The sequence below is a fragment of the Triturus cristatus genome, chromosome 7 (assembly GCF_964204655.1).
Source record: "Triturus cristatus chromosome 7, aTriCri1.1, whole genome shotgun sequence".
In the NCBI taxonomy this organism is placed as follows: Eukaryota; Metazoa; Chordata; class Amphibia; order Caudata; family Salamandridae; genus Triturus; species Triturus cristatus.
The window spans coordinates 546,154,860-546,174,940 of record NC_140590.1 but is presented as its reverse complement, the minus strand read 5'-3'; the positions used below and the strand labels follow the sequence as shown (position 1 = coordinate 546,174,940).

Sequence of the window (20,081 nt, the reverse complement as noted above, 5' to 3'; positions counted from 1 at the left end):
GCAGGAGAGGTGTATCTCATACATCATTGCAACAGATACGGTGTAGTGCCCACGAGGCCTTAGAGAAAGAGATAGACTTTAGAGTAGAGGCAGAGGCCTCCGTGGTAGCCATGAAGAAGCATACCTGGGAGCTCTATGCGCTGAGGGAATGATCTTCCTACAAACTTAAGTTTAAGAAAGAAGTATTTAAGTAGATGGGATAATGAGGAAGGGGGTGTCTCCTGTTAGGGTGGAAAAGTGTGAACCGCATCTAAATGACCAAGGGAGTGAATGGGCATTGACTTACTTTGCGAAGAACATAAAGTAGAGTGGAGGATGATCTTTCTCCTACTTAGCCCTAAAAATATGGAATGCGCTACCTGAAACTTTAAGGAGGAATAAAGAGTCGCTGAGCCTCAGGAAATGATTGAAGACGTTGCTGTTTGGCTAAGTACATGGGTCTTTTTCTGCGAGTCTATTTCTGGTAGGCCTAGTGCTCGGAAGCCCTTTGGGTAGCTATGCGCTTTAGGAATGCCAACAATAGAAAAGAGAGAATACATGTTTTTTGTTAACTGCAAAGTCACTTTTTGTGCCAAGATAACTCACAGAATTCGTTGTCTGGATTAGTTTTCAATGAGTTTTTATCTCATCCCTAACCCTACTCGGCCACTACCCAAAACTAATCAGTCATGGTAAATAAATGGGTGATTGGAATTCCTGATTATATCTTTGAAAGTCCACCAGATTGGGTGATAATTCTGATTGATTCAGTGTTCTTGCCGGAGCAGTCACCTGTTTACTCTCCAGCTTCTCTTCCAGTGACTATTTCGCCAATCCGTAATCAGTGATTGTAGCCGCTCATCACTTTCACTTGTCCTCACTCTTATGGCCGTTCCCAGCCTTTTGTCTGCCCTTTCAGACTCTTGTGTGCTTCCACGTATTATCCCTCTACAAATACCCAACTTATCCAATTTGTGTTCTGCGTATTCCCAGTGCGGTGTTACCCACACATCCAGACTGCCCACAGAGCTCCCAGGCCGTAACAATATTGGAAGGGCGCCATAAAGACAAATATCTTAATTTACAACTTTCTGCTGCAAATTTTGGGAGGTTTATCATTAATTTGAAATACCTTTTAAAATTAAAGTACAAATCGCAGCTCACTGGCTGTTACTCTGCTTATTAATAATCAGTCCTTTGCACATTCGTTCTTACCTTGTATCCAGACGTGTGTGACTCGTCCATAGCACCATGTATCCATTTCAACTAACGTAACCTGTTTTCTTAATTTAGTAACGCACAGCTGCGCACTATTGCAGTGTTCCTACTTGTGGCCAGGTCACATACAAACACAGCCTCCCGTGCCCCCAGTTCTTCACGCATCCCCCTCTTTTAGTAGTATAGTCATGCCTAGTCCTGCACTCCTAGTGCAAAGATGCCAACCCCTCGTGGCCACACACAGCTCTACCCTCCTCCAGGCTTCTAGTAAGTCTTTCTGTGCTGTTGGTCCTCTGACCATTGGTTCGTTGCCTCTGTACACATTCTTACTCTCCCGACCTTGCTCTCTGGCATGGGCTGGCTGTGTAACCTTCTCATGGAGTGACACCGTTGGATGAGTAATAGCCATGCAAGAGGCTGAGGAATGCAGAATGTAAGTGTGATAAAAGGGCCTGGGATAAATCCATTCCTTTCCCTGCAAGAGTCACTCTCTGGTGAGCAGCTTTAATAACAAGTCTGAGCACACTGGAGCTCGATTCTGCGCCCGTGGCAGGAAGGCATGTTGCAGCCTGCCAGCGACACTTGGGGAAACTGTTTTCCTTATAACAGTTTGAAACTGAAACAGTAGACCATGTAGGAGTCTGACCTAGTTTGCTCAGGAGGTGGCACCGAAGTGCACTGCTTAGCATCTTGCGCGTTAAATTTGCAGAGAGCCACTGTTAAGAATACAAATTTGCTTAACACCATCCCCTTCCCCCAAGCAGTTTTCACCTTTGGTGTTAGGTGGCGTCATTGTTGTTTAACCATGGGAAGGGCTAAACCAATTGTTGCTGCCTTCAGAGACAGAGGACATGTTCGAATGGATACAGATTTGTTCCTATTTTAAAAAAATTTAAGAAAAGTTTGTCGGAGATCACCATGAATCATATTTACTATACAAAAATAAGGGCGAAATTCTGAAGAATGTTGGATTGCAACTGTCCTGGCATTTCTATGACTTATTTTGTCTCCTACTTCCCTTTTCTGTCGCCAACACAGAATTCTTAGAGTGCAAGTTCCGGATCTGTAACACTACATAATTGGTGATCTGCTTCATGTAACCAGTAGTAGTCAAATTCCAGGCAGTTTAAATCTACAATTCAAGTCAGTGGGGTAGGTGTTCTGAAGCTCATATTAGATTCATGTGAAATGACACTTGGTCATGCCTATCTGGTGATGTTGCAGTCTTTCATGATCCCACTCTTTCGTCTCCATGACTCCTGAAGGAGATGATTCTCTTGTTTGTTCACTGATCATAAATGAGGACAGTGATCCAGTGCTTCTCATGGAGTCCACAATTGGATCCATTGAGCTACTCCTTGCTCACAAAGGACATCACGATGTATGCTTCTATTACTTTTTCACACGGTAATGAGTGGATCTGCTTTTATTTGGCATCAAAAGACATCCTCGGATTGACCGCTCACTCATCAAGGCAATCACTGAGGCTAGTTACCAGCTGTTCAGTGACAAGGGGCATACCTTTTTCAAATGATAGCTGTTTGCTGACCTAGGCTGTCAGGCTCAAGTGAGTGAATATAAGCTTACTAAGGCCTTCCCAGGGCACATAGACTAACTGCTTACTAACCAAGGTCCTCACTTGCTCTAGTAATCAAATGCTTCCTCTCCAAGGATGCATGATGGCTGTCTACTACTCATCTCTGACAGAACTGAAATCTTGATGTTCAGCTCCTCCTCCCCTCCCGACTCTGTCTCTGGCCTTCTGACTTAGGACCTGCTTCGATCCCTTCCTCAGTCGTCAGGAACCTGGGAGTCTTGATAGACACTGCACTGTCCTTCAAACCCCACGTCACTTGCTTTGTCTGCTAATATCAATAAGAAAGCTCTTAAAATATCTTCCCATTCACACTCGCAAGGGGATTGTACACTCACTTATCACCTACAGGTTGGACAATGCAAACCTATTTTATATTGGTGCCCCCATGAATCTGCTGTCTCGACTGCAGCGAGTACAAAATGCCGGAGCTAGGATCATCCTGAATATCCCTAAATGTCAGTCTGTTAGAAAAGGTCCCAAAGAGCTACACTAGCTCCTGATCAAGTCCAGGATCAAATTCAAAATACTTCTGATCACCCACAGAGCAGTCCACCAGAAGGGCCCCAGATTAATTCAAGCCAAACTCAAGTGCTGCGCTCCTTTAAGGGCTCTTCGCTCCTCTGACCACAACCTTCTGTGCATCCCTTAATACCATAAATCCCGATTAGGGGGGCAGGTCTTTCTCTGTTCTGGCTCCTGGCTTCAGGAATGCTCTCCCATCCTCTCTCCACAGCGAAAGCCTGTTCCAGACTCCGCCGAACACAGTGCTGTTTGAGATATAACCGCCGATCCCACCTGATACTGACTTGCGCAAACAGCAGGACACTTCTTCTTAAGCAGCAGCTGCAGTTGGGCTCTATAAATGCCTCTTAATTGAAGGTCGAAACTAGATATAGGATGATGTGTAATTCATCAAGACTATTGCCAAGTCCGATGATTGACTGCTCATTTAACATGCCCCCAAATGTACCTAGTGACATGCTGGCCCACTGAGGCCCTACCTGACTCTAGTAACTCATCAAGGTCATAAATGGAGGGAGGATGTGGTGTTGGAAGGCTGATGCTGTTTTACAGGCAAAGTTGTTGCTTTTGGAGCTGGGGAATCATGTTGGCGTCTCAGCATCAGTTCAACATCCTTTGATTATGGGCAAATCACTTAATCTCCCGGTGCCTTAAAAAATATATATATATTTGACCTTGTGTAATGTAACTGGTTCTCATGTAAAGCGCTCCGATACCTTCGAGGTGAGTTCTCGCTATATAGAACTGCAAAAAACAAAATGCAATGTTTGATCACTTGCAAGCATAACAATTAAAGTGAGCCATTGACTTGTTATGCTTCAGAGCTATAAATGAACTACATGGTCACTAACCACTTACGGCAACCATTGTTAAGTGATGTGTTAGGAGGAAAGTTTAACATCTGTTTGTTTTGTCAAAGATATTGTAGTTATCTGTAAATTCCAGTTTTTGATGCAATGTTTTCATTAATTAAATGTAGAAATGTATTGTGTCCAGAAAAGGGGATTGTACCTGGAAGATAAGCGTGGGTCAGAATTTGTGTCCGTTAACTGCCTTGTAGTAACGTTTAGCTGGTAAACAGTATCCACTGTTTGGACACCCCTGGCTGTGTTCTGTCAACCATTGTTTTCTCTTCCCAGTTCTGCGTTAATGCGAGACCTATTACATTGCAAATGCTTGTTTGTGTATGCAGCCAAATGCAGAACTCCTCTGGATTTATGCCAAAGACCTAGTTATTTCCATTTGTTTTAACGAAATTTTAGAATGACATCCTTCAAATAATTATCCACATTTGAGAAGTTCCTGAAAACTTTTATTTAAAAAATATTTTCTAATTTAAAAGAACGTTTATGCTCATTCCCTTTTACGTAAAATAGCAGTTCCGAAGTTGCACAGAAAACGTGTTTAATATTCCCAGGCCTGTCGGAGAATTTCTACACTGTTGTAGTCCACCACAGCCATTTATGAATTCAACGTGCATTCATATACCAATTCCTTTCAGTGACGTGTGAATAAGAGAGTTGGAGAAATGCTGTCTTTGCAATTGATTAGACGAATCCAAGCATCATGCATCAGCAATCACAGCCTTTGCTGTTTTTATTGGCCGTGGTGGTAAAAAGGAATCTCACCAGAATTATAAAACTTTGAAGACAGTATTCGCTATAACACAGTCCTTGTATAACGGTATTACTAAAAGAAAAAAATGAAACTCTTGCATTATATGGAGCATGTTTGCTACAAAATCCCAAGCCAATAGCAATCCTTTTTCGAAGACCGAAAACACTCCCTCTACCCTTTCATGGGATCCTTGGAAATCCCTAAAGATGCTTCTGCTCTGATAGACATTTGAATTACATCAAACCTGACTGCTCTCTTGAAAGAGTGAGTTGTTGATAACAGCACGCCCTAGTTGATTCAGTGCTCTGTCCTTGATGGCCTTAAACCTCCATGCAAAGGGCTTTGAAGTGCCCACCAGTCAGCACCAGCAATTTGTAGGCACAAATAAAATATAAATATATATTAAGGGTGTTGGATACAATGGCATATTGTCACAACTTTCTGTTTATCATAAAGCATCTAGATATTTTTCATAATGACATTCTAAAAACGGTCCACGATAATGCATTCTTTTTTGGTTTAATATAGCGCGAACTCTTCCCAAAGGTAACAGAGCGCTGTACATGAGCACCAGTTGTGTTAGACTGACACGTTCCTTTTTGTTAGGCACGGGTGGATTAAGTGATTTGCCCAGAATCTCAGGCTATTGAGCGTCCCTGCTGAGTCTAGAACCTGGTACCTCAATCTACAGAGGCTCATACATCTTATTGAAAGGGAGAACTGCAAAATGCACTCCCTTGAAATAAAATGCTCTAGTCTTCAAGTACGTTTTGTGGCAACCATAGACCAGCAAGATCCTTAATTGTATATCTCTGAGAGGAAGGCTCAAAACGAGTTCAGTGTATTATTTATCTCAGCCTTGTACGAGCACCTCAGGAATTCCTACATTCCATATCATTATTTATTCTGCATCAGTCCAAGTAAAATTCTTCTAGCCCAACTAGATGGTCGCCGTGATATATGGTAAATTCTTATCTGAGACCCATTGGAGAGATCGGGGAGAGCAGTTTTCTTTTCAGGGAGACAACGTTGGACAAGCCACTGTTGACAGCCCAGTACATTGCCCAAGAGCTGAAAGCGCTCATTTCAGCACTAATGATTCAGGTGACCTGTTTGATCTCAGAAATGTTGCACCAGTACAACAAAGTTGAAATAGTGGGTCTAGCGCTCCTATTGTTTCTCGCTTAGCAGTACTGTCAGATTGGCATCACTATCACAGTGGGCTGCATAAGGAAATTCAGAGAGTCGGTGTTGCAGGCTGTGTTTTATGAAGCAAAAAGTATATGCTCCTAGTCCCTGCAAAAGATTTTTCAAATTAATAAATACATATTTTCCACACATAAAATGCAAGAGCCAAGGCCTACGAAGGGCCATCGTGGTAGATCACATGTGGATGTTTCTCTGGAGGAGAGAGCAAGTGCTGGAAATGTGTGATCTTTCATCTACATTTAAGCGCTATGATACTGTTGTTCTTCTGATATGCTTCCCATAGACAAATCACACTCTGTTCACTCTCCTATTACTGAGGCCTTACAATCATGCTATTTCTCTCCCAGATAACCCCCTTTTGTGAAGACCTGTGTCAGGCGCCCATCACTCTCTGACTAGCAGCGACCTGCAGCAATATGGGCCTTGCCAAGAATGGCTTCAGCGGCGAACTTAAAGCCCACAGGGCCTTTAGGATCACACTTCTCCTCCTGTGTAATGGTGTTGGAAATCTGTAGCACAAAAGAAGGGAGGGTAACAGGACTGGTACTGCTATTTGTGGTCATGGGAGCTTAAACCTAGCAGACGACCTGCGAATCGCCTAGTTTTCTGAAGAACCAAAGAGGAAGTCTTCTTTCAGTGCAGAACCTGAACATTTGAGGACTAGGGAATAGAGGGCATCTGAAAGAAACACGTTAGTTAGATTCCTCACCTTAGAATATCCCCAGGCGTCAGACTGGATCCGGAAGATTTTTCGTCAGCAATACCCCTTGCGTGTCGCTAGGCGTCGTCTGCGGCTCCGCGTCCGTCGTCGGCGTCGTGCGCCGGAATGACGTCGTCGGAGAACTTAGACGCCGCCCTCGCGCGCTGACATCAGTTCTTCTTTTTTCCGCGCCAGTAAGCGCAGATCCGGGAGAGCTACCCCTTTTAGTCTTTTTTGACTAAATCTTTTTTGATCCTTTTTGATCCTGTCAATCGACGTCTGGTGCCGGTAGGATGCCTGGGTTCAAGGCTTGCGATGATTGCCATCGACTGATGTCGGTGACCGATCACCACCGCCGGTGCCTTTACTGTTTAGGCCCCGACCACGACGCGGAGTCGTGCTCCGATTGCCAGGCCCTGACTTCGAAGGCTAGGCGGGAGCGGTCCCGCAAGCTTCTCGAGCTTCGCCACTCGGCTCCGCGTCGTGCGCGATCCCGGTCCAGGAGGAGGTCCAAGGATCGCTCGCGGAGCCGCAGCCGACGCCACCATCGATCGTCGGGCTCCAAGTCGTCGGGTAAGTCCAAACACTCTAAGAAGTCCAAGAGACGACATCGCTCTTCGGACTCCCCTCGCCGGTCGCGCGACTCGGCCGAGGGTCCGAGTGGTTCCACCCCCGCGGCACCGCCGGAGCCGCAGGCGCCGCGCAAGTCCCCATACCCACTGGTCCCTGAGACTGACGCGACGCCGGCGGAGGTCAGTGCCTTCCTCTCGGCCATGAGGAGGCTGGCCCCGCCGTCGACGCCCGCTGGCGCGCCTTCGGGCCCCGCGGACTTGACTGGGCGACCTTGCGGGCCGGCGGCTCCCGCCCCGGCGCCGTCGGAGACTCTGGTCCCGTCGACGCCGGTTGACCTAGTCACGCCTCCTCCGCTGGCGCCGACGCCTGATCCACCAACGCCGACACCACCGGTGCCCCCGGCGCCGGCACCGGATGGCGTCGAACCCCAGTTTAGCCCTGTTCCGGACCCGACGCCGTTGCGGCGTCGACCGACGCCGCGTCCGGCGCCGACCGACGCCGCGTCCGGCGCAGCTTGAGCTTCATCAGCTCTACCGTCCTTCCTCCTGCGTATCAGGAATCGGATGACGGGGGCGACTGGGAGGGGTATGAAGACCCTATGGCTGTTCAGTCGCAGCTTTCACAGGACTGGGCAGAGGAACTGGGGGAGGCCAGTGGGCTGGACACCTCGCCGGACACTGGATTCACTTCTCCGACTGTGGCTTCGGAGGAGGGTGCAGCATTTTCTGTGGTGCTGCGCAAGGCGGCCGCGGCCCTTGGGCTTGAGCTGCCTGCCGTGGCTGTGAGGACTAACATCCTCACTGAGGTGCTTCAAACGGCCGCAAGCTCCACTGAGCCTCTGTTGCCGTTCAATGAGGCCCTCACTGACGTTCTCCAGGGCACCTGGTCCAAGCCCTCCACAGTCCCTCCTGTGGATAGGAACGTTGCCAGGCGCCACCGCCCTGCTCCGGGCGACCCCAGTTTCCTGTCCCAACACCCCACCCCCGAGAGTCTGGTTATCCAGGCCTCTACCTCCCAATCCTCCTTCCCGACCGCCCCGCCGGACCGGGATTCCAAGAGACTCGAGCAGTTTGGCAAGAAACTGTTCTCGTTCCTTAGTTTGGGCCTGCGGTCTTTGAACACCGCATGTCTCTTGGACCGTTATTCCCACTCCCTGTGGGATGCGGTGGAGGACGTGCTGCCCCTGTGTCCGGAGGAGGTCCAGACACGTCTTACCCAGGCTTTGGCCGATGGGAGGGATGCAGCACGACACGCCATACGATGTGGGCTTGACACGACGGACTCGCTAGGTAGGGCGATTTCCACCACGGTGGCGCTTCGACGTCACGCCTGGATGCGGTCCACGTCATTTTCCGGAGATGTCCAGAACACCCTCATGGACATGCCTTTTGATGGCACTCGCCTGTTTGGTGAGAAGGCGGACAGTGCGCTGAACCGCTTTAAGGACTCCCGGGCTACGGCCAAGTCCTTGGGCCTCTCGGCTCCGCGGGCGCACACCTCCGCTTTTCGCCCCTTTCGTGGCCAAGGAAGGGGTGCCTCCTCACGTCCGCCTGCGCGCGGTCGCGGACGTGGTTTCCGCCGAGGCGGTTCCGGAGGCCGACGCGGTCAGCCCACATCCACCCCGGCAGCATCCGCCTCAAAGCCTTCCTAGTCCGAGCTTTCAGGCCCATTCCACGCCAGTGGGCGGCAGAGTTCGCCATCACCTGCTCCACTGGCGGTCCATCACATCGGACAGGTGGGTGCTGCAAATCTTCCGAAGGGGCTACTCCCTCCCCTTCAAGACGACCCCTCCAGCCATGCCACCGCAGCACCACCGTATCTCGGGGGATCATTTGAATCTTCTCCACGAGGAAGTTTCGGCCCTCTTGGCCAAAGAGGCCGTCTAGCGCGTTCCGAGCCCAGAAGTAGGTCGTGGTTGCTATTCCCACTACTTTCTGGTTCCCAAGAAGGGCAAAGGGGGCCTACGCCCTATCTTGGACCTCCGGAACGTCAATGCCTTCCTCCGGAAGGAGAGGTTCAAGATGTTAACTTTGGCTCAGGTTCTGGCTGCCCTAGACCCTGGAGACTGGATGGTAGCGTTGGACTTGCAGGACGCATATTTCCACATTCCCGTCCTGCCGGCCCACCGGCGTTACCTGCGGTTCACGGTGGGCCAAGAGCACTTTCAGTTTACCGTGCTCCCCTTCGGCCTTACCAGTGCCCCTCGGGTGTTCACGAAAGTGATGGCGGTGGTCGCAGCTCATCTGCGCAGATCAGGGGTTCCAGTCTTCCCCTATCTCGACGACTGGTTGTTGAAGGCGGGCTCGCCCCGGACAGTCGTCTCCCACCTCCAGACTACGGCGGATCTCCTGCATTTGCTGGGATTTTCCATCAACGTGCCGAAGTCACACTTGAGTCCCTCTCAGAAGCTCCTCTTCATCGGAGCGGTTCTCGATTCGGCGCAGTTCCGGGTCTATCCGCCGGAACAGCGGGTCCGGGATATACAGGCCCTGATTCCCATCTTTCGGCCTCTATCCTGGGTTTCGGTCAGGCTAGTGTTGTGGCTTCTGGGGCTGATGGCCTCCTGCATCCTACTAGTGCATCACGCCAGGCGGCGCATGCGGGCTCTGCAGTGGCCTGAAGTTTCATTGGGCCCAGCATCACGGCAACCTGTCCGACCACGTCTTGATCTCGGAGGGCACTGCACAGCAGTTGCAGTGGTGGCTCACGGACCGCGATTGGGTCAAGGGCAAGAGCCTCTCCCTTCCCCAACCGGAGCATGTCGTAGTGACGGATGCGTCCCTCCTGGGATGGGGTGGCCATATGGGAGAGGCGGAGATCAGAGGCCTCTGGTCTCCGGCGGAGTCTCGCCTCCACATCAACCTGTTGGAGTTGAGAGCGATCCGGCTTGCACTGAAAGCCTTCCTTCCCTCTGTCAGGGTGAAGTGTCGTGCAGGTGTTCACGGACAACACCACCGCCATGTGGTATTGCAACAAACAGGGCGGGGTGGGGTCGTGGACCCTTTGTCAGGAGGCTCTGCGCCTCTGGACATGGCTGGAACACCAGGGTGTCACCCTAGTGGTTCAACATCTGGCGGGCTCTCTGAACGCCAGAGCAGACGAACTCAGCCGCCGGTGCATGATGGATCACGAATGGCGTCTGAACTCCGAAGTGGCGCAAGGTCTCTTTCAGCAGTGGGGAGAGCCTTGGTTAGATCTATTCGCCACCGAAGAGAACGCGCAATGTCAGCAGTTCTGCGCGTTGGAGTTTCCAAGGCGGCACTCGCTCGGCGACGCTTTTCGTCACGAGTGGAGTTGCGGTCTGTTGTACGCCTTTCCGCCTATACCACTTCTGCCCAGAGTGCTGAAGAAGATCAGGCACGACCGGGCCCAAGTCATCTTGGTGGCTCCGGATTGGGCACGAAGGTACTGGTATCCCGAGCTACTCAGTATGCTGACCGATCCTCCGATACGTCTGCCCCTTCGGGAGGATCTTCTGTCGCAGCAGCAGGGGACGGTCCTCCAGCCGAACCTGTCCAGCCTCCACCTTCATGCGTGGAGATTGAGCGGCGGCAGTTGATGTCATTTGACTTGCCTCCTGAAGTCTGTGATATTATTCTGGCAGCCAGGCGTCCCTCCACAAAGACGGTATACGCCTGCCGGTGGAACAAATTTGTGGCATGGTGCACAGCAAAGGCTGTGGATCCCCTTTCCGCCCCTCTTTCTGAGGTTCTCCTCTTTCTTCTTTCTTTGGCCCGGCAGGGCTCTGCCCTGGGCACACTGAAAGGTTATCTTGCTGCCATCTCTGCCTTCTTGCGGCTTCCTGATCAGCCTTCTCTTTTCAAGTCCCCTGTTGTTACACGCTTTCTAAAAGGCATTACTCACACGTTCCCTCCTGTCCCTTTTGTAATGCCTCAGTGGGACTTGAATCATGTTCTCACCTTTCTAATATGAGCCTCTTCATAATTGTCCTCTTCGTCCGCTGACGCTTAAGACTGCTTTTCTGGTAGCCATCACCTCGGCTAGACGGGTGAGTGAGCTCCAGGCTTTATCTTCAAAGCCTCCCTTTCTCTCTGTTCATCCGGACAAGGTTGTCCTTCGGCCTCGTCCCTCCTTTCTTCCGAAAGTGGTGACTCCATTTCATCTTGGGCAGTCTGTCACCTTGCCCACCTTCTTTCCGCCTCCGCATCCTTCCAAAGAGGAAGAGAGGCTCCACCGTCTGGACCCCAAACGTGCGCTCTCCTTTTATTTGGACCGCACAAAGCAGTTCCGGGTGGACGACCAACTTTTCGTTGGATACGTGGGTGCTAAGAAGGGGAAAGCCGTGCACAAACGGACCATCTCTCGGTGGGTCGTTTTGTGCATCAAAATTTGCTATTCCTTGGCGAAAAAGGACCCTCCTGTTGGGCTGCGCGCCCATTCTACTCGGGCCACAGCGGCTACTACTGCTTTGGGACGAGGAGTCCCTTTGCAGGACATCTGTCAGGCGGCAACGTGGGCTTCGCTACACACGTTTGCTAGACATTATTGCCTTGACAGCCAAGTCCGGAGGGATGGCTTCTTCGGCCGTTCTGTCCTCCAGGACTTTCTGGTGTGATCTTGGTTCGCAGACCCACCACCGGGGATGGTATTGCTTGGGTATCTATTCTAAGGTGAGGAATCTAACTAACGTGTTTCTTTCAGATGAACAAGTTACTTACCTTCGGTAACGATGTATCTGTAAGAAACATTAGTTAGTTAGATTCCTCACCGACCCACCCATCCTCCCCGTTCTGCGAACTGACATCTAGGGTTAAGGTTATCCTTTTCAGGCCCCTCGATTTTATTTTTGGCACCAGTGTCGGTCTTTGCATGGCTCTGCGTTCCTGGCGCGGAAAGCTATGTACAAGAACTGACGTCAGCGCGCGAGGGCGGCGTCTAAGTACTCCTCCGTCATTCCGGCGCACGACGCCGACGACGGACGCGGAGCCGCAGACGACGCCTAGCGACGCGCAAGGGGTATTGCTGACGAAAAATCTTCCGGATCCAGTCTGACGCCTGGGGATATTCTAAGGTGAGGAATCTAACTAACTAATGTTTCTTACAGATACATCGTTACCGAAGGTAAGTAACTTGTTCATATAGTGCCCATGCCCAGCCCCAGATCAACCTCCTCTTCACTCCATGAAGCATGCATGTATGACACAGGACTTGGGAAGCAAAGTCCTGGTCTAGCTTAGGTCTACCAGTTGAAAGAAAACAAAGCCAACAGGAATCTCTGGCAATTACACCAGAGTCACTGATACTCTCATCTAAAGAGTGAAGTAGAAAAGGCATCTGGACCTGTGCTGTATACCTCACATATTTAGTATCCCAATGGGATGATGGAATTATCCGCTGCGTTGAATTATGCTGTATGTCTCAGTTTTAGGCCCACAACTGGTTCTCCATAAAATATCTAAAGCGCTGTTGTATGCCTGCTTGTGAGGCTCACTCTACTGTTTTTGTCAGCAAAGGATTCAGGAGCTGGGCAGGAAGACAGCGTATGTTTTGTATGTTGGATTCTTGGGTGGTGACTATGTACAGTAGAATTTGAGAACTACAGTTCTTGTATTGAGATTCACACCTCCTATCTTTCCTACAGGATAAAATACAAAAGCTGTACGAGAAGAAAATGAAGGAAGGAATGGACATGAATTTGGTTATCCAGAGGAAGAAGGAGTTTCGAAATCCCAGGTGAACCCAACGTATCTCCCCTCCCACTGTTTTTCACCCCTTTTTCCTTATAGTTCTACTTTCGTCCAAATATTTGTTTGTCCTCCTCAACGTGCACCAAGTGAACCATACCTTTTAATACTTCAAGTGATTCCTAAGCGGAATATGGTGTTGGCCCGATCGTTACAACTTTGACAGACTCTTATGGAAGCAAATTATGACCTTCCCAACTTCCTTTCTCCGTTCCAGTATCTACGAGAAGCTGATCCAGTACTGCGCGATTGATGAGCTTGGAACCAATTACCCTAAGGTAAGGAAAAATAAATAAACATAACCCCAGAATCCTTTTTTAAATACTTATGGGTGTAGGTGCATGCGTAGCTATTTGTCTGCATTCTTTCTGCGTTTTTTTCCTATTCCAGAGCTCTCGTATGACAGAAAGGAGCAAACATGAAGAGGGGACCTTGTTTGTAAATCATGCAACGTCGGGCCAGAGCCCTCTGTCCAGCTCTGCCTATATCTGTCTTTTAGTTATCTCGCACAAAATCATGTCAAACTCCCCTATTTTGAGTCTCTAGGTTAGGTGTTGTAAATGTAAGACCTGCTATAGCATCCTTCCCAGTTACTTTCTCGCATCCCACGTTCCTATTCTTTTGTGTGCCTGAATGTACTGTTAAATCCAGAGGTCTTTTTGATGTCTTGCATGGCGTGGGCAGCGCATGTGCTGCTCGCGAGATTTATTGTTGACAAGGACTTTGAGAAGAGGGCTTTAAGCCCCACCCCTCATTTCCATTGGCTGGCGTCAGTTTATGCTAAACGGTGGCCTGCCATTGGAAATTAGGGTTTTCTGTAGACGCCCTTTCCCCTCCAAGCCGGACCTGGTGGTCTGCTTTGCGTTTGTCGCAAAGCACTTTCATGTGGCCATGTGTTTCTAATTTGAAACACATGACCCCATAAAGACAAGAGGTCTCCTGCCCTCAGACATGCTCTCCCCCAAAGCACGCCAAGCTTGATATTCATGGTGGCGCGCATTTCTCCCCGTTGACTTGCACTTTAGTAATGGACACCGCGCCATTTACATAGCGCGACTCAACTAAATGAATATCTGTGTATAAAGGGTGATTCTTTTTAATGTTGGAAGACACAATTTTGTATCATTAAGAGGTATTCTTCCACTACATACCAGACAACAGCTCCTGTTGAACAGGCAGAATGGGAGCGTTTTATAATGCAAGTATATAAAAATGTAGTCATCTGTTTTAAGGGTGCAGGACGAGAAGTGCTTGTGTGCTCCTGCCCCGAGAAGGACCCGCGCTTGGTAGCGGCCATCATGTGCCAAAGGCTTGCAGAGCACGTTTCGGCTTTAATTTCATGCAACTAATCTCGGCAGCGGTTCTTAAAATTGGAGAACAAATAGCAAAACTGCTGACCGTCTCGAGGCCAAGAGGGTTCACGCCGGAGACTTAGAAACCTTTAAGGTTATTCTTTGTCACCTTTTGGTGCTTTATTTGTAAAAAGTGCCGGGACCCAGAGTTTTTCTCCGAAGCCCTACTCTGGCGCTGCTGAATGTCGGGGTTGGTTCCAGCTCCTCTCTCTCTCCTCCACCACTGGACACTCACTTTCCTTTTATGCCACTCCTGGGTGTGCCGTTTCATCCCTTCTTTCTCGCGTTGTGTGTGTTTCCTTAAACTTTTCTTGCTCTTTCTTTCTCTCTTTTATTCCATTTTTTCTCTTGCTCTGGATCAAAGTCTGATGAACAGAAGTCCATGCTGGTCCCCAAAAAAGAGTGCCGGCAGACACCGGCTCAAATTAAGTACTGTGTCTTCATAGTCTTTGTGTTGCTTCCAAAGTGTTCTGGAGCCCTGGGCAGTCCAAGGGCAGTGATTGACCCGTCCGGTTAGTGTGCGTGGTCGTGGCAGTCACTGTGCATGTCCTGCCTGTCACTATGCATTACCTAGGGGTCACAGAATGTGCTCTGGTGCCTCCTGTGGCCACCCTGGTGTTAGTCAGACCTGCTAAATGTTTTTGTAATCCGCATTCGACCTCTCAAACCGTTGTCAGTGGTTGACCTTCTCAGATCTGCAAGCGCGCCCAGATGGAGGGCACTTTGTGATGCTATAACAGCGGTTGCCGCTAATAACGTAACACGCTGTTGTCTAACGGGTACCAAGTTAATTAAATGTAGTTAAAGTATTGAGAGTTTGCAGCATGTTTCTAAAGAACATTTTTTCTGCTTGAACATATCCGTGTGCAGGTTCAGTGGAAAATCACCGTGGGTGACTTTTTTTTTTTTTTTTTTTTTTTAGTACAGCCAAACTAACCTCCGTTCTTGCAGCCTGGTGCATTTTTATGGCTCAAGCATCTCTTCCTGTGAACTGATGATATACACCAAATAGTGAAGTGCGGGAGGGGAGTTTGCTGGTGATTGAACCCTGCATGCCTCCTTTTAGCAGACTCTGCATGCATCGTTTTACTGCCCTGCCCCGCCCCTCTGATGGGACTCCCAGCGGCAGAGACTGCAGACAGGTGTAGGTGTCCGTTTATGTGCGTTTGAAAGTGAAAAGAAAGTTTCCAATGCGATACCAAATGTCAGTCCGTACTGGGTGAAGCCGGGGAGCTGTTCAGTTTTTCTCCTGCTCTTGATGGGCCTAGACAAGGTTTGTCCATACCGTCCATTTCGTCTGTAATATTGCAAATAATTAACCAGCAATGCCTTTTATTTAGGTTTTAAAAAGCAAAGCAAAACAAAAATAAAATGCAATGTCATTTACAATGCCAATAGCTCAAACTTGCGTAAATGCAAGACCTATTGCATTGCAAATGCTTGTTCTTCTCTTCTCATCTGTCTATTGAGTGTTGACACATGCAAACTTAAGACCCCTATATTTTCCCACAATGCCCTCGGCCCATTTCTGGGCTTAAGAGTTTAAAATTCTATACAGCAAAATTTGCAAAACGTGAACTATTCAAGAATTGATGTATAGAGTCAGTATGACTGACTTTATTTTTAGCAGTATAAATTAAGGAGTGTCAAACTCCAACAGAAAATGGGAAATGCTGATCAAGGAAACTAGTGCGGTGGTCCATTGTTTGTGTATGACTTGTTTATGTGGAAAGTGCGTCATTCAGGCTGTAAAGGTGATGCCATCCTTCTCTTACAGGACATGTTCGACCCTCATGGATGGCCTGAGGATTCGTACTATGAGGCGCTAGGTACTTTTACATTTCTTTGTTGGGTTATAATTTAACAATTTAAAAATGCTCCATGTTTTGATAGTCTATCATAATTAAGTCCAGGTTGATCTGTGTATTTGCATAGAACCCCTGTTCTGGACAGTCGCCCTTCTTTTTATCACACCATTTCCATTTGTTGTTCATTCTCTTTATCTTATTCCTTTATATTCTGCAGCGAAAGCCCAGAAAATAGAAATGGACAAACTAGAAAAAGCCAAAAAAGAAAGAACAAAGGCAAGTTTTGGAACTCCCTAGGGGATGAACCTGTGTGCAGTTTGTTTTCCTAGGGTGAACAATATCCTGATCAGTCACAGACTAGCAATGCAAGATGTCTACACTGGGGCGGCTCCTCCGTGTTGGTGGAGGAGCATCACCCCACTGATTCAGAGCCAGCAGCTGAAAAATAAAACTATATCTTACTATTACTGTTTATTTCTCAGTTGCTGGCCGAGCCAGCATGTGTGGGGGGGGGGGGGAACGGTGCTGCAATGACAGGGGCGAGTGGTTGTGCACTTCTAACAGGGCATGTCTGTTTTGCCGGCCGTCTCAGGGCGGCCATACAGACATGCTCAGTTAGGTTTCTGTAACCCGGCTGTATTCTACAGCCTGGATGGAGAAGCATGCCAGACTACATGTACCTGAGCGGCGCGTCTAAGATGCCCACTTTGGCAATCCCGGCGCTGCTCTCAAACTATGAGACCATGCCAAGATTGGTTGGGGACTCTAGCCTAGGGACTGTCGGGAGCAGCAGGTGAGAAGGAGCACCGGAGCGGGAGGCAGCCATAGATCAGACAAGTTTTTCGTTGTTTTTAATTCAACCCCTGCTGCCCTGCCGCCCTTCCCCCACACTGGATATTGGTAGCAGCCGTGACTGTGTCTGCGATTGTGGAGGGCTGTTTTGTGATTAGAGCTGGAGCCCTCTCTAATCTAAGCTAATGCCAATTACTGAGCTCTGTAAAAATATGTGGCATCTGTCTTGGTCATCTTGCTACTTACATGAAATACTTAATTAGTCTTAATATTACATAACTCTTTGAACTTCGTGAAGAGTGAAAGGCAATTAAAGATGACTGCTTTCTTTCATGCAGATCGAGTTTGTGACTGGCACTAAAAAGGGTGCAGCCACTACCACCACCACCACCACCACTACTGCAGCAACTACCACCACCGCTCCAAACACTGCCGCAACAGGTAAAGTGATTTTTTTATTCACGGTTTGTTGGGCCCATGAAGCCACACTGTACTCCACCTGCTTCTGCTGAAGAAATAGCATAGAAGACACCATCATCCTGCTCCTTGCATGAATGGTTCTTGCTCTTTAAAGCTGTGTGCCACGTCACTGTACTTCAGTACCACCTGATGCTTTATGGCTTGATTTTGGAGTTGGTGTATGTGCACTATAAAGAGTCAATACATTTACTTTTAGATCCTCTGCTGAGCATGCCCCCACCTCCAAGGATTTACAGAAGCACAAACTATATGTTTAACATTTATAAGCAAAACAATGTGAGCCTTTTGTATAAAAGGACATTTAAAAAAAACTCAGAAAAACCAAATAAAAGACCACATACTGAAGGCATCCCAAGAGCAAGTGGATTAGGGATAGATTAGTGGTAAATTGGAAATAAAAGGGTCATCTAAACCGATGTTAAAGGACTCTTGGTTAAAGATTGCAGCCCTGGATTCAGGAATATCTCAGTAGGTACTGCATAATCTGCCAGAGGGAAGTGGGGTTCTTGATAGTGAGAAAAGTGGCAGACCAATTGCACTAAGACCAGTTCCACTCATACCCCTTTCCTTCCATGTCCTTAACATATTAAATGCAAACCTCTTTCCGTAGTCCTGTTGTGGCTTGGAGGCTCCAGTTTCAAAAGGCACATATTTGGTAATTTTTATAAATTCCCCTTCAAGGTATTTAGTGAACATCTTCGTTTTACCGGATTGAGTATCACCAGGATCGTTCTAAGATCTTTCTCTCAGGTTTAGGAACACAAGCATATCTGATCTGTGTTCGTCGTGTGATACGTTTGTTGAAAAGCCCCTTTCACATACAGGCAGGGAACCTCCAATGTTTGCTTTGTTTCCCTATTTCTAATTTCCTGTATTTTGCAATGTGCAGATTCCCAGAAGAGGAAGAGCAAGTGGGACTCTGCTGTCCCAGTAACGACCATGGCCCAGCCAATCATCCTCACCACTACGGCCACCCTGCCAGCAGTTGTCACGGTGACCACCAGTACCAGTGGCTCAAAAACCACGATCATCTCTGCAGTGGGCACCATTGCAAAGAAGGCCAAGCAGTGACCCAGGGAGACCCAATTGGACTCAAGAATTGTGTACAGAAGGGTGTTAAAGTGTTTTGTTTTTTACACAGGTGGTAATGAGTGTTTGAGATTTCCTGCATCAGACAAACCCTCTAAATCGTTCATCAGTATGCATCCCTCCTATGGAGAGAATAAGGGGCTTTGGTTTGTGATGCACTGGAACACAACCTGCAGAGACTGGTTCTTTCTTTGTTCACTACCAAACATATTGTTGCAGTACCAGTTATATCACTTGTGACGCTCCAATTCAGTACAGGGATATTAAGGAATAAAGATGAACAAATGGATGAAGGTTCATGCTTAAATGAGAATGAATTGGAACATTAAGCTTTAGAAGTGTATGGATAATTGGAGCTATAACATTGACTTCATAAAGTCCAAGAACATTGTCTTTCTGTCAGACAAACACAAGGTCCTACAGTCCTACATGACTTGAAGTCCTGAGAAGCCTTTTCTTCCTTGGATAAAGCAGCATCAGCCAAGGATTCCTTCAATCTTTGTTGCAACTCAAGTCACTATTCTGTCACTGCAGGTCAAACTGCCTTGAAAACGCAACTGCTTTGTGTCAAGTGGAGATGTTTGGGCGCTGCTCGAGATCTGTGAAAGAGAATGACATAAGGATTTGGGGGGAAAAGCAAGAATAAAAATCGATGCAAAGAATGTTGACATGGACAGAGGTTTTGCTGGTCTTCTTTCATGAAAACATGAAATGCTTGCCAAGGTTGGCACAGCACAGAGGCATGCATGTGTTTGTAAGCTGTATTGTTATTCGGTCCGAGTACTATACAATTGTAGTCGTTCCCACTTTTTAGACACAGCCCTACCAAGTACCACGCATCAGGTGTTAGACTAATGCATTTCAGTGTGGTAATCCGCATCACTGCACTGAAATGCAAAGTCATGCATTTACCGTCCTCCAGTTTGACAGATGAGACAAAAAAGGCACTAGCATGTAGTCCTTCAGTTATGCCCATGGCTAGGGCCTTTCCCTCTCACCTGAGACCTTCCTACACTCAGCCGTTCACTAGAAGCCAATCGATGCACTTGTTCATTTGGCTACTGTGGGCGTCCAATGGCTGCGCGTGTTGCTGAGCAGCCATCCCTGGTAGCCGCACCATGCAGTCTGGGCAGGGTGTGCGCTGGATCAACGGGAGAGAGCGAGGTAGTATCCCAGGCAGGGAGCCCCACCAAGACGGGCAGGTGTTGATGAGTAGGACAACTGCAGGCCCACATATCCACCTACGGTGAGTGCTTGTCTCGTACTTACGACACCCTTGCACGCTGAGTTGGGCAGTCCATGCCCAGTGGGGACGCTCCTGGTGCCATCGTTCTTGGTGTGGCTGGGGAGGCAGCACCCACTGCAGACACTGTATGCGCCTTATGCATGTTTATGGGATGCCCTCTGTGAACCGAGGCTCTCAATGCGCATGCAGTGACA

The 20,081-nt window shown here is 48.4% G+C and overlaps 1 protein-coding gene across 2 annotated transcripts in view; it reads left to right on the top strand.

Annotated features, from left to right (window-relative positions):
- Positions 1–19,315, top strand: part of SAP30BP (SAP30 binding protein) — a 263,859-nt gene extending 244,544 nt beyond the window's left edge. For both annotated transcript variants that reach the window (XM_085616988.1, XM_085616989.1), the window contains 6 exons: positions 13,018–13,109; positions 13,338–13,398; positions 16,250–16,301; positions 16,498–16,556; positions 17,411–17,513; positions 18,442–19,315. In XM_085616988.1, coding sequence (XP_085473114.1) covers positions 13,018–13,109; positions 13,338–13,398; positions 16,250–16,301; positions 16,498–16,556; positions 17,411–17,513; positions 18,442–18,623 — 549 coding nt within the window. In that variant the 3' untranslated portion in view covers positions 18,624–19,315. The remainder of the gene's footprint in view (positions 1–13,017; positions 13,110–13,337; positions 13,399–16,249; positions 16,302–16,497; positions 16,557–17,410; positions 17,514–18,441) is intronic.
- The last annotated feature ends 766 nt before the right edge of the window (positions 19,316–20,081 follow it).